We start from the raw sequence: 20,442 nt of genomic DNA on the forward strand, positions 1-20,442 counted from the left end.
CAGGCATTTTTTTTTAAATTGAGATAGTAAAAGTTTGTACGCACATTAATCTTTCTAAAATCTATAAAAGATTTATTATTATGTTATTTATGAGAAGTATCTTTTGTTTTACATACAAGCAATATGCATATTATGTTGTGAAATGTTACGATATTTTGTTTAGGTGCCTAGGTGCAATTAATTTGGGTATGACGTAAGCTGAAATTCCGAGATTTCGTTAGCAATGAAGATACGATTATAAATGAAATGGAATACTAGATAAGGCATAAGTACATGATTCTTCATTTGTTTAATTTTTATTCAATACCAAGCCAAAATAATTTAAACAAATTTAAAGGTAAAAAAATAAATGGCGTGTGGTGACGGCAGGTCAGGATACTGTTGTCCACCACATTTTGACTAAGGGAATATAATGGAGAACGGGCAGTATCTATACTACTAGCTACTAGAGCTAGTAGTAGTAGCATGCTACTAATATCATCTACTGCGATCGCAGACCTAGCTGTCAAACGTGGTAATTATGACAAACCCTTCCGTTGGGAGAGGCGTTTAGTCCAGAATTGGTCTGTTATACGCTATTGATGAAGATGATAAAAAAAAAAGTATATGTACACGCGTTAGAAGTTATACTCCTTTGGCGTAACAAGATAAAATTAAAAAAGGGATATATATATTAAAAGTTTTATAATAATTCATTATCTAGTTAAAAGTGTATTAATATATAACAATAAAAATATTTCTACATAGAAATATCTAATTTCGATATAATTAAAGAAATGGATATAATAAATATCATTAAATTGGGAATACTAATAGACTCGTTATCGGAGATTTTTGTACTATTGAATAAATTTAATCACCAGAATGAGCCCCCAGACTTTGACAATTGAAAGTGTACACTGTCAAACCTTATAGCTAACTTCAGGGCAGCGGTTTTTTGTGACGGTGTGCGCGCGCATCGTAAAAATTTACTCTCGTCATTTTTTCATAACGCGCAAAAAGAAGTATAACTTAAAAAAGAGAAATAATGCTTAATGAATTTGTCCAAGTTAACTAGGTCGAAGGTTCGAAGGAACGAACTTTAACTTAACAAATGAGAATGGAATAACGTCGGAACAGTTATGCTGTGTCACAAGTCAACCAACATCGTCTTTCAATTAACATCAGAGCGTGACAAAATACTGAGTGACTATTCCGACATAATGCCACATTTATTTTTAAGGAATATAATGTAACCATATCGAAATCACCATATCGAAACTATGTTGGTTGATCAATTACTGATTGATAAAATTATGCTAGCTTTAGCGTAAAATGTCAAGTTTTTCTCAGTTCAGTGACAATGCGTGCAACTCATATCAAGTTGACCAATTGGTTTATGAACAAGTTGTAGCAAATGCATTAACTATTTTAACCATGGAGGCAGTGCGCTCAACTTGTTGTTGGAGAACAAGAAGCTTCGAGCACTGCATACAAAATTGCAAGTCTATTATTGAATGTAACTATTAAAATTGACCAACCGACAAGTTAAAGCGCTAATTTAACTAGTTGAAGTATTTATGTAACAAATTAAATCGTTAATTTAACCAGTTGATGCGTTAATTTAGCAAGTTGAAAGTGGCATTACCTAAGTTGTATCAGATCTCCCAGCTCAGCGGGCAGTGTGCGCAGCTTGTTGTTGGACATATCGAGCGTATGCAAGTTGACCAACTGGTTGATGTCGGGCGGGATCCTCTGAAGTGAGTTGTCGTTCAGGTACAACGCCGACAGGTGCGTCAGTTGAAACAATGGAGGCGCCAACGCGCGCACACCTCCTGTTATCTGGAATACGAAAAAGCAAAACTTCTTACCTATCCGGAAAAAACTAATGTATTTAGAGTAGCGCTTGGCAGGAGGCAAAATGTATCCCTAGATTATATCCACTCACAAGGAATAAAATTGATGAATCTACCTGCCAAAGGAAGACATCAGGAGAAAATTTAAGTTAACACCCGTTACCCATCAGTTACGTATTTCACCATGCGGACAACAAGTGGATTGAAACACTTCACACGCCATTGAGAACATTATGGAGAACTCTCAGGCTTGCAGGCTAAAATTTACCTTCACCATAAATGTAAGATAATAAGTATTTTCTATAGCAATACAATATAAAGCCCATCATAACTTTCCTTTAAGCATGAGAGTAATGAAATTCAAACCTTATCTCATTTATATTATAAAATATGTATGTTTAGATCTTTGTTACTCCTTCACGCCACAATGAACCGATTTGGCAGTTTTGAATGTAGCAGATAGCTTATACACTTAAGTAGCGAAGCGAATTTTTTTATATGTTCAGAGTTCCAGGAAACGAGTTCTGTACTCTAATAGTTTCCTGACAGTGTCTCCCGACCGCACATTTTTTTTATATTTCTCTGTGGACTCAATTCTCAAGACTGCAGGACGCAGGTAGAAATAATAAAAAAATCCACGAACACGTGCCGTGTCCATCTGGTGTTGTGTTGGATATGTTTCCAACATAATTCATCTTTTTCTCTTTTAAACGTATTGTTCACCTCCTTTTGCTTGCTTAAAAACAATACATGTTTAGAAGTTATGCGGGCGCTATTAAAACCTCGCCCTTGAAATATGATCAAGAATCATGTAGGTATTTTATGTTTAAAGATATTTTGTGTTTTTCGGAGTTACGTTTACTTCAATGGAAATAAGCAAATTAAAACCTAATAAAGAAATCCATTCTTAAATTTAATGTTAGATATTATATTATTTCTAAATCGCGGAATACTGTAGTCTGATTCGTGGCCGAGAAGTTAATATGACAGCATATTATGTAGTGCCTGCACCATTAAAGAATAGATTTATAAAAGACAGCCGATGTCATGCTAACTCTTTCTCACAGTATACGGGAGTTCGAATATCGTGCGAATGAGATAGCACGTCGTACGCTTTTTACAAATGTATTCTTTAGTGGCGCGGTTAATTTAACAAAACTTAAGGCATTGAAAGTACCAGTTATTTTGTAAAATGGATCGTATATCGTACCTCAAGTGTAGTCCAGCCTCCGCGCCTGCCAGATGCCCGCTCCGCGTCCGACATAATGTGATATGTGCGCCCGCTAGCGCCCTCATGCTTGTCTTTGTTGCGAGACATTCTGTCACCTGAAATAAGAACCGGGCAAACGCATATTAGTAACATACAATATAGATTTTTTTGTAATTGGAATACCTACAGTAGTGCAGAGCATTCCCAATAAAATTGGTCTCTCTTCTACATAACATCTTGATTTCTTTTTTTTTAATAATGACGCACCACGTAGATAGCGCTAAGTGGAAGTGCATAGCCTTTAAAACAGAGCAATACTTTACAGGGTATACTGAGACGAAGTTGTTAAGCCTCAGGTGCCTGTTATTACACCAACAACCACGCTCTTAAGCCAGAAAAACCACATTGCAACAATGCTGCTTAGCGGCAGAAATAAGCATGGGCCCTAGTACTTTTCCGGACGAACTCTGTCACAAAAATCTCTACTTCTTATTCCTTCTTCTTGCCCTCATGCTACTTTTGTGGGCTCGGCCAAACATGTCTTCTTCAAACTTGAAGACATTTGTTGTTTTGGATTTGGCATATTTTGAGTGACTGAACATGTATGACGTCAATACTCCTTGGGATTCTTGATATCTTTTAAACCAAGTATATTTAATTATTAATCAGTCAATCAAAAGCCTATAAAAGTCCACAGCTGGACTAAAGACCCCTCCCACTGGGAGGTTTACCCATAATCACCACGCTGCGTTGCTGGTCGCATAGCTTCCTCCATTGCGGGTGTCGTAATAGGCGACTACACTATATTATATAATCATAAAAAAATGCTACGCTCGAACTGGGCATTTGTATTCTACATTGTTTGATGGAATTTACCTTAAATGTAACAATATTGTAATGTAATTTTGATCAGTTTTACTTGCAACTATATTTATAAACAAAGTAAAGAAACTTGATACAGATTCTAAAGGTTACTTTTAAGATACTATTACGGGAAAAATACCTATTAAATGACTTGTTTTTTTTTGCTATACAACTAATAACGCGAAAAACTCTATATAATACTCGTCGAAGTCTTGCTTTCTAAGTGATCATTTTTCAATCTTGAAATAACCTAAAGGAGGTATAAATCCAATAATTTCCTTCTTTATTTTATCTTTACTTATAATAAATCTGTAACTGTAACTGTAACTTTTTATCCCGATAAACAATAAGTTTCCTCCGGGAAATGGGATGAAATTTTTTATCAATTTACTTCATAGCTCCGTTAAATTTCGACTGATTTTTATAATTCTTTTTTTATTTGAAAGTGTATACTATCAAGCATGTTCTGTCTTATTTTAATGAAGATCTGATAAATATTGTCGGAGATAAAGGACATAACTCTTCACAGATAACAGCAAGTCGCGAGGCATATGGGACAACGATCGAATGCATGCGTATCATTCTTCTAAAAACTAATATTATAAATGCGAAAGAAATAAAGTAATATAAATATTAAGTTTGATTATATACCTGCAAATTCATTTTTAAAATATTCAAATTGAACCTATCGCTTAGAAGTTGCGACGGGTATAGGATAACTCGTACGGCCGCGAATAACATAGTGGAAATAAAACAGGTCCACCTGGTAGGTAGCGCTGCAATTACTTTCTAGGTTTTTTTCTAGGTGCAGATGAAGTTTCGCGGGTCAGCTAGTTAAAATTTGAACTTAACTGTTTCTGATGATCTATAGGCGCTGCGTTTAAGGAATGAAAGTAATATATACCACACACTCTGGTTGTCACGTAGTTTAGCAAAGGAATATCTAGACGGAATTAGCGATTGTTGAAAAAAACGCCGAAACAAGCATTTCATGTTTAAATGTCTAACAGAGTGCCAATTCATACGAGTAAAATTTTCCATCATTGCATCTTTGCACGGGCCTTTTGGCATTGGAGGTCGAAGAGGGACGTGTTGTAGAGAACGTTTCAAAATGCGATAACGAAGAATAAATAAATCACTGACGGTTATATTGCAACAATTAAGCAAGAGCAAGATTACTGACAATGGTAAATTTTGCAATCCGCGCGTCCGTGATAACCGCTAAGAAATACACGAACTGAACGACTAAAGACATCATCTCATTGAAGTCCATTGTCGGAACTACGGTCAACACACGGTTCAGTCTTGTTCCGCTTGTGTTGATTTTTAGTGGGAAGACCCACTGCGGTTTCCGGTGCTAGATTTATTCCTGTAGCTTGAGACTCCTTAAGATGACAACCGGCCCTCGGCCATGTAACCTTTTTTTTTTTAATCCGTTGGGGGAAATGGTTATCTAGGGCTTGCACCAACTTAAAACTCTGTGAGTCCCTTAAGTAACCTATAGGGAATTCTACGGGATGTAGGAATCTACGTATTCGCCGATTTTCCCACCCATCAATTGTATTAGGAATCTACGTATTCGCCGATTTTCCCACCCATCATCGCCTGCAGTCGCTGCCGGAGCTATTTGGCCATGCCATATTAGATACACGACTCGTCAGTCGTTGTATGTCGATAAATCAGGTTCTTCTTCGGATGCTCATTTCAGATTTTATCACGTTGAGATACTCCGAGCATAGCTTCCTCCATTGCTTACTTAAGCCTTTGCAAGAAACTGCCTCAATTTTACAATTAAACTGTAGTAGAACTCATTGAGTAAATTTGGACTTTTTGTGTTTGTCAATTCATTATCACAGACAGCTTAATTAATGTTCTAATTTTAGGACCAAGCACACAAAGGACATTTAACTCAGGCGCACCACAACCAATGTGTTTCTCCATGTTGTATTCCAATGTGTCTGCTTTAAACTTTGAATTAAAGCCATATAAAGTCAACTTATTTGTTACTTATGTTCCGCTTAACCACTGCACTGATCTTGATAAAATTTGGCACATTTATAGCATGCATGTTGATTTGTAGCATATATGATTCGCTTTTTGTTCCAAAGAGAACGAAAAAAAGGGCGAAAGAAGTCGCGAGCAACATTTAGTTTACAATATGATAAGTTACCTACTTTAAAACCATTTTATATTGTTGTTCTAAAACCTGAATACTTTATATACAATGTGATTTATTTATCTAGGACAGAATATAGAAATACTGTTTCGGGAAGACTAGTTCTTTTCGTTTTGAAAAGAAGTTTGGATAAATTATTAGAATTATTGCTGCAGGTACAATCGCTTTTCGTTACAGAGATTTCCACCCTATCCTATATAAATAAAATATTGTTAAACGCCATCTACAGTCTATTTTAAATCAAGATAAGACTCTTAATTACTAAATTTCAAGATCTGCTAAAGTCCTGTTTAGCTAAAATGGCTGACAAACTAACTTCACTATATATGCTATAGAATACTATCATCAGGATCATTATCATCATAAAACAAATACCGTCTACAGGGTACTGGTCTCTTCCTGGAATGAGAAGGGTTTAGACCGAAGCCAAAGTTAGACTATACACGGTACTATTAGACTCCATTTAAGAACATTATGGATAACTCTCAAGCGCGTAGGTTTTCTCACGACGTATAAAGCAAGTTATCTAAAACGCACAGAACTCCGTAAGTTACAGGTGCCGGGGATCGAACTCGCTTTCCCGGAAAGGCGGCCGAAGCCATAACCTAACTGGTTGTATTCGGATGACATTATCGGTCATCTATAGCCAATGATCTAAGCAGAATTTGAATGCGACCTACTTGACGATACAAACTTTTAGATGAAAAAAATAACTGATTCAGCTAGATTTGTTGTTTTTATGCTATGCTATAGTTTGTTAGTGTTCATAATAAAAAAAAAACTTTAGTTCAACAACTTTTACTTACCTACTTTAAAACTTAGAAAAGTAACTGTTCAAAGTTGTTTAAAAAAAAATAGCGCGGTCAAGATTGAGGTCAAATGGGGTCACGGATTACTTGACAACAGCAAATAATATAATTTTATGGCCTCCGTGGCGCAGGGGGCAGAGTTGTTGTCTTATATTATGTGGGAGGTCCAGGTTCGATCCCCGACAGGGGCAATTTGGAATTTATAACACTGAAGCGTCGCCAGTAATAAACGAGTATTCGCGTCAACTCCAACCCTACTGTCCCTAACAAGTTAGCCTGTTATCATCTTAGATAACATTCGTTTTATTTCGGAAACGCATGAGCCATCACTAGAGATTAAGGAACCCAGGTACGTATAAGTCTCTACAGTGTCTATATCCTGAATGCTGCAAATATTGAAAAGTTTACTCGATCGATCTACCACCATGAGCTTGGTTTTGCTTCGATTTATAGAAAGTCCTAGATCGTCAATAATAACTTGAAAAAAGAAACTATTACACAGTTTTTTTGCAGAATATTATATGTAGTGGTTACACTCGATTGTTTTGTATTAAAATTAAATTAATCCGCTGTCTCCGCGACTACATGACCCACTCTCGGTGCACAATACTGAGTACTATGCCAAAATTATACCTTGTAATATACACAAACACATGCACAGCTCCGTACATGATGCGGTCGCACTTTCACACAAAGTTCCTAAATTCGCAATCACATTCAACAACTTGAGTATAGGTAACTTGTATATTAAAGTGGTTTGGATTTCGGCTTCACTTTCGGCCGGGGTTTCGAATCCCGGAGCCCACTACATATTACTTGCTTTAACGGTGAAGGAAAAAATTGTTAGGAAACCTGCATGTCTAAGAGTTCTCCATAATACTGTCAAAGGCTATCCACCAATCGACACTTTGCCAGCGCACAAGCCTAAACCCTTCTCATTGTGTAAGGAAATCCGTGACATGAAGTCGGCCGGCCCGTTGATATGATGATTCAACGTATTAATATATAGCATAGCATATATAAAGAAATCACGAGCTTCTTCAGTTCAGATATTGAATATTTAGATCAATAAATTCATAGATAGAGAGATAAAATTTATTGCATCAAAATATAAGAAGCAATACATAGTGTTAGCGTGCAAAGGCGGCCTTATAACTTAAAGAGGTCGCCTTCGATTGTTTTATAGGATCTGCCTCAGAGTGCCTAAGTCAAAACCGGTCGGTCTGTTTGAAATACAATAACTCTATGAACTTGGTTTGGGTTTCGCAATTATGTTCAACTTTTAACACGAATAAAAAATAAAAATAAAATAACTATGATAGTTTGTATCGGAAATGTTACATATAAGAAATCGTACGCAGGTAAGAGCTAATTTAAACTTGATTTCGTGTAAGTACGTGTGGTTTTTGCGTATTATACAACTGGCCTACAACGCAAAACAGTTTTAACAACATAAACGTAAAATCAGGCGAAAACAAAGATTGCGATGATCGCAATGTTATAGTTTGTTACTGTATTTTTTTTACCTTAGCCTATTTACTCTTGTAAGTAAACGTGTGTTTTATACTCACATAAATATTATTGTAAAATATTCTGTACATTGTCAATAATATTAAACGTGTACGGGGTTATTGAAAAATTTAAGTATTGGTGTTGCAGCGCGTCGGCGTTTTATGCCGAAGCAACGCCAAGGGAACGTGTCCCACTGGGTGACGAGGCGCGAAGTAAGACAGGTATAAGAACTTTGCCTTTTGTTCTGATACAGAGTTGGAGCTGTCTCGGGCGCTGGTCGGAGCCCGTCTGATCAATCGCTTATTTAACTACTTTTATTACCTTAATTTTTATAATCTAAGGTAAAAGCTACCCGCCGACAATTGATAAATCATTATTCACACATCACACATTCATCATCACATTTCCACCTATTACCGGCCTACTACAGGACACGGGTCTTCCCCCACAATGAGAAGGTGCTAAGGCCGTAGTCCACCACTGGCCTAGTGCGGTTTGTTGGACTTCACACAGCCTTGAAAACACTATGGAGAACTTTCAGGTATGCAGGTTTCCTCATGATGTTTTCCGTCACCGCTGAAGCATTAATTTTCAATAATATTGACTGTGTGCGGTCAGTCTTTGAATTGCTGAACCCTTCGTATGTTGTCGTTATCTCAACGATTTGATGGACTTGATGTTTACTGCAGGAAATATATCCCTTGTAGAGAGTTCTACACAACATGGGATTGTGTCGCTTGGGTCCAGTACACTGCGACTTTCAAATTGCCGTCTGTGCACCTAGGTTCTCGCAGTCAAAGGTTGCCTGTAAGAGCTTGCAGCAAAAAGGACGCCTTTGCATGCCTACGAAATTTGCTAATTTGTCTTCTGTTTATTTTTAGGTTTGTGCGAAGCATATAATTTCTTCTTCTTCTCCTTATTCTTCTTATTTTACTTCTTAGTTTATTTAAACGGTCATCCATGCACTAGCTTTGTCCTCCAACTATCCATCGGTTTATCCGTTTTATGTGCCCAACTCATAATCGGTTTAGCATCACCACTATTTGGGCAGTGGGCAATGTATTTTAATGGATCTCTTCATTTATTATTTGAATACGCATAGATGAAAAAGATTGCAAGTAGTAACCTAGGCTATATTTAAAACAGATGTAAAGCAAGATACTGAACGCAAAATATAAACATATTGATGTAAGAAAAGGATTTTGAAAAATTTCCACGTTATATTCTATCGTGGGAAACGAATAAACAAATATTCCCTGCGGACAAAGTCACGCGCAGCTGCCGGTATAAATAACGCAATATTAAGCAGTTACGTAGTATATATTTTAGGCCTAGACGTAAACTGCAAACCACAGCGTAAACGGTTTCGCAAGTACGAAAATCACCAACGCTTCTCTTTAGTAGATACCACTGTACCTAAGTAGGCCAATTTCTAATCCATTCATGTTCAAGACCCAAAATCAGCACTATTGCCTCACTCCTTTGTATCGCTGCCTCGCCAGTTGCTGCCGTGGGCTTCAAATATTGTGACAGACCTTGACATATTGATTCGAAACAGGCCATCGTTTTCTATGACCCTAAGCGTCACCGTCAGCGCAGCGATTTCCTCTTACGACCACCTACTGTACCCCTAGTAACGGTTCAAACGTTACGAAAACTTACATGGTTTTCCTAAATATCTGCGTCTCATTATTGCGGTCCACCAGTCTGCACCTAGCCCTTCTAATTCTGAGAGGAAGCCCTGTTGTGGGCCGTGATGAGTTGATATAGATGGAGTATTACGGATTATTTAAAATTAAACATGCTTTCTGTTCTACCGATGTTTATTAAGTAGTGCTGAATGTAAAATTCGAAGGCCATGGTTTGAAATGCCATAAGCGCCACCGTCCACGTAGCAATGTTTATCTTCTTACGATTATCTATTGTAACTAGCCCTAGTAACAGATTTGACATCTCGAAGTGGAAAAATATAATATTCACCATTTTATAGGCAAATAACATACAAGTTATACCGAGGCCGAGGCAACGCATGAAATTGGCTACATACGATTTTTTTTAGCAATAACTGGATAATAATAATTTAGCAATAACTGGATAAATATGAAAAAATAACAATAAGCAGTAACTGACGGACCAAACTGATGGCCAACATAAAAAGATCGCAACACATCCTTCAAAGAGCCACCTCGTGTCCATCAACATGTGCCAGTAATTACACCGGAAACCACGCCCTTCAGACCGGAACGCAGCAATGCTGCTTGGTGGTAGAAATAAGCATGGTAGTAGGTTCATCCCTAGACGAGCTCCATCCCAATAAGCTCTACATCTACTAATATCGTACTAGCACTAGTATGGTCTGGAATGATTTCGAAATAGAATGAATTTACGTTACTATAAGTCTCGTCTCGTGCTAAGGGTATGGTGTACAGTTCTGCAAAGTATTGGTATTCAATAACATACAAGTTATGTATAGAAGTATGGACCGCTAACGCTATATAAAAATGCAATTCTGAAAAACATAAGATCTCGTCTCGCAGCTACTTGGATTAGATACTATACTACACTGAAGGTACAGTGTTGCAAGGGAAAGGATAATAAGGCAGATGTAAACAAATATGTCGTTAAGATCGTGACCGGATTCGATATCAGTATGCAATTTTTTTTGTGATATTTTGGTTGCATTCTAGAGTAGTCGATATTAAGTGTGTTTAAAACCTCTCATCATCATCATATCAACCCAATACCGACCCACTACAGGGCACGGGTCTCTTCCCAGAACCAGAAGAGGTGAAAGCTGTAGAACACCACGCTGACCCAGTGCGGATTGGTGGGCTCTCAGGCATGCAGGATTCCTCACGATGTTCTCCTTTACCGTTGAAGCAACTTATATTTTAAAATCTTTACAAAGTAAAAAACAAACGCGCCGGTACGCTGAGATCTTTTAAACAACGCAACGGATTTTGATGCAATTTACAGCAATAGATAGAGATAGAATGATTTGATTTCGGAGGGAGGTTTATATGTAGTATACATGCATATTATAGGAGAGAAAATCCAAGAAATTCATAGATTTGGTTAAACAGATCAATAAAAATCGCGATGTATATTTTTATCACGTCAGGATAACCCACTGGAAACCATTTTTATGTTTTAACTATTACAAAAAATATGGATTATATAGATATATATATAAAGCAATTTTGACGTTTCAAAAGTGCTTATATTAGGCCTACTTGAAAAAAATTTTGAATTTGAATTTTGAATTTGAAGAAAACAGTACAATTCTTTATCAAAATAAATATATGAGATACTATGTGCATGAAGCGGTGAAAACCTCGTAGGTAAGGCTTTCCTTTCGTGGAGACCGAGTTCAAACTCCGGCACGCACCAAAGACTTTTCGGGGTTATGTGCTCTTTTATTTTAGCAATTTAAATATAACTTTGCTTTAAACGGTGAAGGAAAACATCGTGACGAAACCTGCGTGCCTTAGAATCCTCCGTAATGTTCTCCAACGGCGTGTAATATCTACCAATCCGCACTGGACCAGCGTGATAGACTACGGGTTATACCCTTCTGTTTCTCATGCGTAATACAAATTTTCATTACAGGTAACTTTGGCAATTCATTCGATCGAGAAAATTATACTGATGCGTATAAATTGGACAACCAGTTAGAAATTGTCAGATTACATACATATATTTTCATCGCCGTAAAGAACTACATGGTTCTTTAATAATCTTTTAACCTCATTCAGCAGCACTCAGCACCTTAAATAAAACGCGGGTTTTAAGGTCACTTAGCGATTATCTTAACTGGACTGAATTCGCACTATTTCAGAAACAAAGTCATGACTCGTGGCCTAGATTTAAATGAATTAATATTATTATAACGACTGCATTGTATCTACTTAATCGTTGTTAATTAAAATGCGACCAATTAAATTTATCCGCGATACTAAAATGCACTCGATTCACCGCCATATCACTCGCCTTTGTTTTCCTTTTATAATGTCCTTGACTATAATTAGAGGACTGTTTGCATTAATAAGATACACTTCGATATAAAAAGAATAGGTAACAATTGTACGTAGTTAAACGAAAAGGATTCAATTCGCATTGAAGTAGTTTATACCTCCCTGGCGCAGCGCTGCGGTTTCGAGTGGGAGGTCCCGGGTTTGATCCCTGCCGGGAGCATTATGGGCATTCATCATTTCTGAATTGTCACTTGTCTGGTCTGGTGGGAGGCTGCGGTCGTGGCTATTTACCACCGTACTGACGAAGACTTACAGCTCAGCGATTTGGCGTTTCGGTACGATGTCACGTAGAAACCAGTTAGGGGCATGGGTTTAATATAACCCTAACTGGTAAGCTCATTACCATTTTAGACTGAATGGTCACTTACCAGCAGGTGAGATTGCAGTCGAGGGTTTACTTATAGTGAAATAAAAAAAAGTTTGTGACATTTAGGATCTTGTTAATAAACGTGGTTTATGCCGCACTGTTTCAAGTCACAAACACACTCACACACACAATCACAACTTTCAAATGTCAGGGTGTGACAAAACAGCGTAACCATTCCGACGTAATGCCAAACTTACTTGTAAGGCCCTAAATGTCTCAAAACTACCTCAAAGTAGGTAGGATTTAACCTTGTCGTTTAACTACATCCAACATACATTTGAGTATTGTTTCCAACGTTTGGATGTAAGCGGTGCTAGCCTAGAGGTTGAGACTTCGGCTTTACATTCGGGGTGCCGAGTTCGAATCCCGGCACTGTAACTTTTCTAAGTTATGTGCGTTTTAACTAATTAAAAAAACACTTCGTGCAAAGGCTTCAGCAGTTCAAAGGAACACAGTCAATATTATTGACAATTAATATTGACCATATTTTGAAGCATATCACTTGCTTCAATGGTGAAGGAAAACACCTGCATGCCTAAGAGTTCCCCATAATGTTCTCAAAGGCGTGTGGAGTCAGCAAATCTGTACTGAGCCGGGTGAGCTACGTTAGTAAAGATCATCGCCTATGAACAGAGCAACACTTCACAGGACATGCAAGGCGCACGTCCTGAAACATATAATAATATTTGTACCACCAGCAGTCTATTCTCCTCTTCTTTTTTTTTTTTCTAATTCTAAGGTTGCCTCGTGTGTTCGGAATCACAGCTTGAGAGAAACACTAACCTACGAACTGAATATTAATTTTATGAACATTGGCATTTTTAATTCTATTATTAGCGAACCGTTGAGCACTTCGGCAATGAAACTTTATAGATTCGTTGGTGATTCTCTCAAATTGTTGTAGTTTAAGATTTATGTTTATTTAGGATTCATATTGTGTGTAACGATGGGGCTGACGTATAGGTAACCTATAAAAGTCCCTTAAAAAAATAGATTAAAAAAAAAAAAAAAAAAAAAAGGTTGCCTGGCAGAGATCGCTATTAAGCGATAAGGCCGCCTTTTGTATTACTACTTCTTTCGATATGTTTCTGTTTTTGTTATATTTCAAATATGTTAATGTTGTGGTATACAAATAAAGAGTTTAATAATAATAACATGCCGCCAATCCGCCCATCCATCCATCCATGAAAATGAGGCGTAGGTGTTCAGCCTTATAAATGTGACGGACGAGCTCTGTCACAAAAAGATGTACAACTACTTAAATTCTGTATAATATTTGCACGCTCAGTCACTCTTCACGTTTCAAATGTAGGCCTACTTTGAATAAATGAATTTTGATTTGGAAATTATTGAATGGCTTAAGTATATTTTATTCCAGTGAAACCAGCAACCATTGAATCAACAACTATGCTTACCATAGTACCAGTACATACAAAAATATGCTTTTTCACATGCTGCGACGAATAAATTTTTATTTGATTGTTTTTGATCGATTAGTCTTAATAGTTTTTGTTTCTTTACGTCTCGTTCACACTTATATGTTATTAACTCTTTTACATATTTATTAATTCAAAATACTTTATTATTTTTATGTTAAATCCGAGACCGTATTATTTCAAAATGCTATGTTTATGTAATCTTTGTGGCCTTAGATTTAAGTGAAACTATTTATAAATATACTTTTATTATAACGCTGTTGATTACGAATAATTAAATAAATAGGATTCTACAAAGATAAATCGTATCCCATTTATATTGTACTAGAAGTTAAGAGGAATGTACAGATGGGAGTCTCTATATAATCTCCGTTGTTATCCCTTAGTCGCCTCGTACGACACCCGCGGAAAGAGGAGTCTAGTCGTATACCATCGTACACATAAAAAGTATACTAATTTTGAGTATGTCGATATTGTCCATTGAGAAGTTCTGGCCTCTATCTTCACAGATTTTTATTAATCCTAATAAGAACTTAATCGGAATAACTTGACGGTAAAACTTTTCTATTGATAAAAACATCAGCGAAATCGGAATAGGTTTCCCCGCAAACCTATGTTTGGTGAAATGGAGATATATTGCAAAAAAGAAATAATAAAAACAACTTTGCCCATGCTTTTTACACATGTATTAACATTTGTCTTAAAACAACTCTCACCGATTGATCAAACTTAGGCTACGCTGTTCCCAAAGTTGAAGAAAATGTACGTCCAACCCTTAACATCTTGTCTGCTTGTTCGCAGCCCTAATTAATTATCATACTATGTAAATATATTGCAGTTCCGATAATATAAAGTGCACGATTCGTTTCGAATTGCTAACCTCCCTTTTTTTAAGGTCGGAACAAAAATATTCTCGTCCAATTATTTTATTGCTTACCAGTTTCTTTTGGAACTCGATTGATAAATACATTATTACTTTAATTCGCAAAATGTCAGTAATGAATCTAAAGGTCCGTACTTCGGTGCATTACGTTAATCAATCAACAACAGTAAAAAAGTGTTAGGTGAATTTATTTAGTACTACTAGCCCCACCACGCAGTGGTACCCGCGGTGAGTTAGTCTTACTATCTCTATGCCAAAAATCAAGTCAATTGGTTAGGCGTGAGGCAAGGATAAACAAAGAAACAAACACACTCTCTCATTTATAATATTAAGTTGGGATTTTGAAATAAGGAAAGAAAGATCAAATAACATACAATTAAAATATTTAATGTAATGTAATGTATGTAAATCACATTAATAGCTATTTCTGATTATTGTATTTTTATTTTTCAAATCTCAAAATTATAATGTGTTTTTTTAATTATTTTTTAAAACTTTTGCACACTGTCTGTGACATTCGATTGTGAAGGGACTGTTTAGTTAAATGTTTACTTATTATGTTCCCACAATATGGCAAATAAATAAATAAATGTAATATCGTTAAATTAAACTTACAAATTTTTCGGACTGGACTTCGGTACATAAAGTTACTCGATTAACCATTGATTAAATACGTTACTATAGTTGATAAACGACAACAAAAATTGAGCAATTTTCAGGCAAATTTGTTGAATATTTAGAAATAACGAAAGAGAGAACAAAGAAACCATTTAGTACCTCACACAAGCATAACAATTCTGACGTATCTAACGGTACCCAAGAACTCGTTTCGCAAGGAACAGATCCCGGGTTTCGTTACGTCCAATCTACGAGGAGCGTTTCGTATATTCTCGGTATATATATGAAGATGATGTCCGCGTAGTTTAAGGGAAACTAAAGGCACTAAAGTACAGATCAGATAACCCATGAGATAAAAGATTCCCATAGCGGTTACAAAGTGCCTTAAAATAAGTATACTAGAAAAATGCTTATTTTTCTTGAAGCAAAAATTTAATTTACGTACAAAAATAACGTAAAGATGGAGTTTCACGTAAACAGCCTATATATAAGTTGCTTGTCAGATAAATGTTAATACAAACGAATGTCGTGCATATAATATGGCGTTTGGGTTAGCATATAAACAATACCAGATCTCTCAATGATTTTATCGTTTTAGTCCATACCGAAATGCTTTTGTCGATCAACTCTTGAGTCCGAATCGCCCGCTGAGTAGGTATGTGAATGCAAAGAGATATTTAAATACGGTCATTTTAATCTGTAATTGTAATGGTATTTGCCCACCGTTTTCACTGGAGCGTGATGTGGTCAATCGCATGTTCTTCATTCCGTGCGGTCTTCTGACTTATGCCGACTTTACACAACCGGCCGAGACTTTTAATTGAATTTCGTCATCGTGATTATCATCAGCATATTAACGTCCCACAGCTAGGCACATCCCTCTCTGTCAAAGGAGCTGGAGTTTTGGAGCATAGACCGCGACGAGTGATTACGCTGCTTTAACGATTATCATCACGGATTTATATACCGGAACTAACTTCCTAGCTCCACGCCTAGACTGAGAATTTGTATACAAAAAAACGGAAGTGCCTGTCATAGGGCTACATGAATAAAGAATAAATAAATTAATACCTTTTTTGTACACTATGTAAATTTACATAAAAATTGTACGGCGGCCTTATCGCTACATAGCGAACTTTGCCAGGTCAACAATGGCAAAGAATTTTTTAATTTGACCAATTCTTTGGTCCCGAGGGGGGAATCGATCCTCAGGTAGTCGTTATCTGATTTAAAATATTTTCTTACCACTAGAATAACGACGCAGTTAACTAGTACACACTAGTTGTATCATAGTATATTTTAAAGACGATAGTTATTATATTATGTTGGATCAGCTGCTCACTCATTCTGTGCGCTCAGTTATTAAGTATCGCTTGTAACTATTAATTGAAAATAGTTTATTGGGTTTCATAGCCTAAGACTTGGCATAGGCAGTGTACATATTATGTCAAGATTTCCACACACTACATACTTGCAGTAGTAAAACTCTCTTTATGTACTGTACAACGAATGTTGGGCAAACCAACATAACTCCTAGGGTAAAACTACTGAGGCGAGACCTAATGCCGTACGTATTTTTAAACAGTGTTTCTTGAATCTTTTTGCGCGCTCTTTTCATATTTGATGTAGGCAAAAACTTTCTTCGTAAATTTCTATATTCTAATAATTTATATTTCACTCGCGTTTCGATAAAATGTTATATCGCACATTACATTACATCGCATCCTCCGCCCGACTCGACCTCTCGCTGCGATTGTGTACAGTCGTCATTACTACCATTTGGTCCTTATATGAAACAGTTGAGATGTAATGTAATGTGGGCCGCACCTTTTAAACGAAATGTTAGTAAAATAGCTTAACAAACTACTCGGGACAGAGGTAAACTTTAAAGGTGGTGAAACTAAAACTGGACACTGTCCATTAAACTGAGATCTTTCTATTACTATAATACTAGCTTTCCGATTCCGATTTTCAGAATATTGTTAGAACAATATTAACCAAAGGAAAATGATTTTCATATCATTTTCTAGTTCTTTAAGAAGTAATCAAAATAAAGGACAGACCACGAAATTAAAGACACTAATGTACATTTCTTTACATGGATGTACAATATGTTAGTAATATGATTTAAAAAATAAAAAAACTAATAAATAATATATATATATTTTTAATAATATATTATTTGTAGGCCCTTCAAATTAAGCTAACTTTCTGCATAGATTTAACAGAGATTTTTCTGCATAGACATAACAGAGATAGAATAATACCAACACTGGAAATCAGTTAAAAAAAAGGGTTCAATAAAACAGGTAGGTTAAGTAGCTAGGACAAAATAGCTATTAAAAAAAAGAATTATCTAATAGCAAAGACCTAGGTATGTGAAGTCTAACATAAATGATTATGTTCAAATCCTCTTTTAGTAGGTAAACGGTTTTACTTTAAAAGGTTTCACTTGTAAGTTTAACGTAGAGAATTTATTTTTAGTTTGTATAAATATTCAAGAGATTTGACCATTTATGTACCAACAAAAACCAATACCAACAATAATTCATTAAATTGTCATTAGAAACTGTAACAAAATTTGGCAGATTTTTAAATATGATCTATTAATTATTATAATTAGTTGCATATATAACGAGTTGATAACGATAATGATAAAAGAGATAACGCTATGTCAACAGAACATGTGGACAAAGTAGAGGACAACCTGCAGCTCCAGGAATCAATATAAAAAATATATATACATACCAACTCTTCGAAAATGCTCTATTACTTATGCATGTTTTTATTATAATTGTGATAGGGTAGGAGAATTTGGCTTTGCCTAGATACCATCATACGGACAAAAGCGAACCAGCTAGTGATAAAGCATTGTGGTGTTTTTTAACTGATTGGTTTATTCAACCGCTCTAACCCCTAACCACTTAGCCTGCAACCATCTTAGACTGCATTATAATTTACCACCAGGTAAAATTTCATCAAGGGTTATCTTGTTTCGGAATAAAAAAAAAGTAATGAAATTATAAGGTTACATTATAAGACATTGTTCAAAAGATTTATCTGCCAATATTAGTAATAAGTTTGTGATAAAATTGCAAAGCAATCAACTCTATAGTTGTTATTATCTTAGAGGACCTACCTGTGTTTACTTACTTTAAGTGTGTGTTTTGTCTACTGCTCATAAGTGACTCACACCAAATTAATATAATCTATTGATAAAGTTGCTTTTAAACTACCAAAAATTAACCAATTACATGTAAATGTTATATTTTGTTGTTACTTCATATCTTTGCCAGATCTTTATTGATTATTATCTATTCTAATAATTAAATTGAAGAGTTAGTTTTGTTTGAAAGTGCTAATATTTTGGTATTCCATTTGGATTAGAATAATGTTTTTACAATTGATATCCCAAGACTTGAGGATGGTTATAGTTGGCTAATGAACATCATAAAATGTAGTAATATTATGGGTGGACTGAGCAACATGTTGGATCAGGTTTTATAGTGTAGAATAAAGCATTAAAGCTTGTTTTGGAATCTTTGCAGAAGTAATCTTAATAATCCTTAAGAAAATATTTCATATGATATCCGTGAACAAATTCTTTAGGCCTTTCTGCAACTTTGGAATCAGGCACAAGTTGACAAGAAACTCCAAGCTTATGACTTTAAAGTAGTTTTTAAAGAACCAAGATTAAAATATTAATAACTTCATGCAAGAATTGAGTACAAGTTTTAATTATATGATACTTATATTCCAGCCTACTTAATGTATATGTGTGTGTTCTGGACAAGAGTATCCTCGCAAAGAACTATAGACTAGACCCACTGAATTTAATTTTAATTTAGTATTGAGATGCAAACTCTTACGGTTCACCCTCATTATCATGCTGTTTAAATTCAACTATCATTGTCACATTTAAACGATAATCTGCATCATTAATTATTGATGTTGGCAAAAATCAATTGTGTAATATTATGTTATGACTTTGATATATTGTGAAGAAAATATTTGAAATTAACAAATACCAGAAAACTATGGAAGTTGTAGAGGTGTAGACACAAGACTGTTAAGGTGGCATATTATTATCCCTGTCTATACTATAAATAATTAAATAAACATATTTATTAATAATAGAATAGCTTGTAATAAGTATTTCAATTGGCACCAATTTGAAATTTTAAAATGTTGGTGGTAACTAAAATAAACTCATCTAAAAGTACTGCTATATTTTTTACAATGTGTAAATGAATTATTAGCATCGAAAATGATGCATTTCTAAACTGTAAACAATAGGACATAACCTCAACATACCACAAACTTTATCATTTGGATGTGTGCCATGTTAAATATTAAATAATACAGTAAATTAAAACTACACATTGGATTGTCATTTAATCGTGTGCTACTACAGTTTGAAATTGGGGCCAGTGTCACTATTAGAAAACATCTGACATTGAGCATGGATGTGAACAGTGAACACTTAGGATGCCTCTAGTTAATATTAAACCACTCCCAGAACGAATTGTTGAATTTCAATTACTACTAAACAATATTGTATAAAAATCTTCGCATTGTAGTATATAAATAAACTAAACTTACTTATCTACGAAAACACTGATAGTAACTATGTTGTTATTACGCTATATGTACCAAAATATTGCACTGCTATGTACCTTTTTACCACCGCGAAGGTTC

At 35.5% G+C, this 20,442-nt stretch overlaps 1 protein-coding gene across 1 annotated transcript in view; it reads right to left on the reverse strand.

Annotated features, from left to right (window-relative positions):
• LOC120627016 (CCR4-NOT transcription complex subunit 6-like) overlaps window positions 1-20,442 on the reverse strand; it is an 80,762-nt gene that overhangs the window by 59,882 nt on the left and 438 nt on the right. The window contains exons 2-3 of the mRNA XM_039894854.1: window positions 3,046-3,161; window positions 1,628-1,821 (exon numbers count right to left, since the gene is read on the reverse strand). Of these exons, the coding sequence (XP_039750788.1) occupies window positions 1,628-1,821; window positions 3,046-3,153 (302 nt within the window). The 5' untranslated portion in view covers window positions 3,154-3,161. The remainder of the gene's footprint in view (window positions 1-1,627; window positions 1,822-3,045; window positions 3,162-20,442) is intronic.

Source organism: Pararge aegeria, chromosome 10, assembly GCF_905163445.1.
Source record: "Pararge aegeria chromosome 10, ilParAegt1.1, whole genome shotgun sequence".
NCBI lineage: Eukaryota > Metazoa > Arthropoda > Insecta > Lepidoptera > Nymphalidae > Pararge > Pararge aegeria.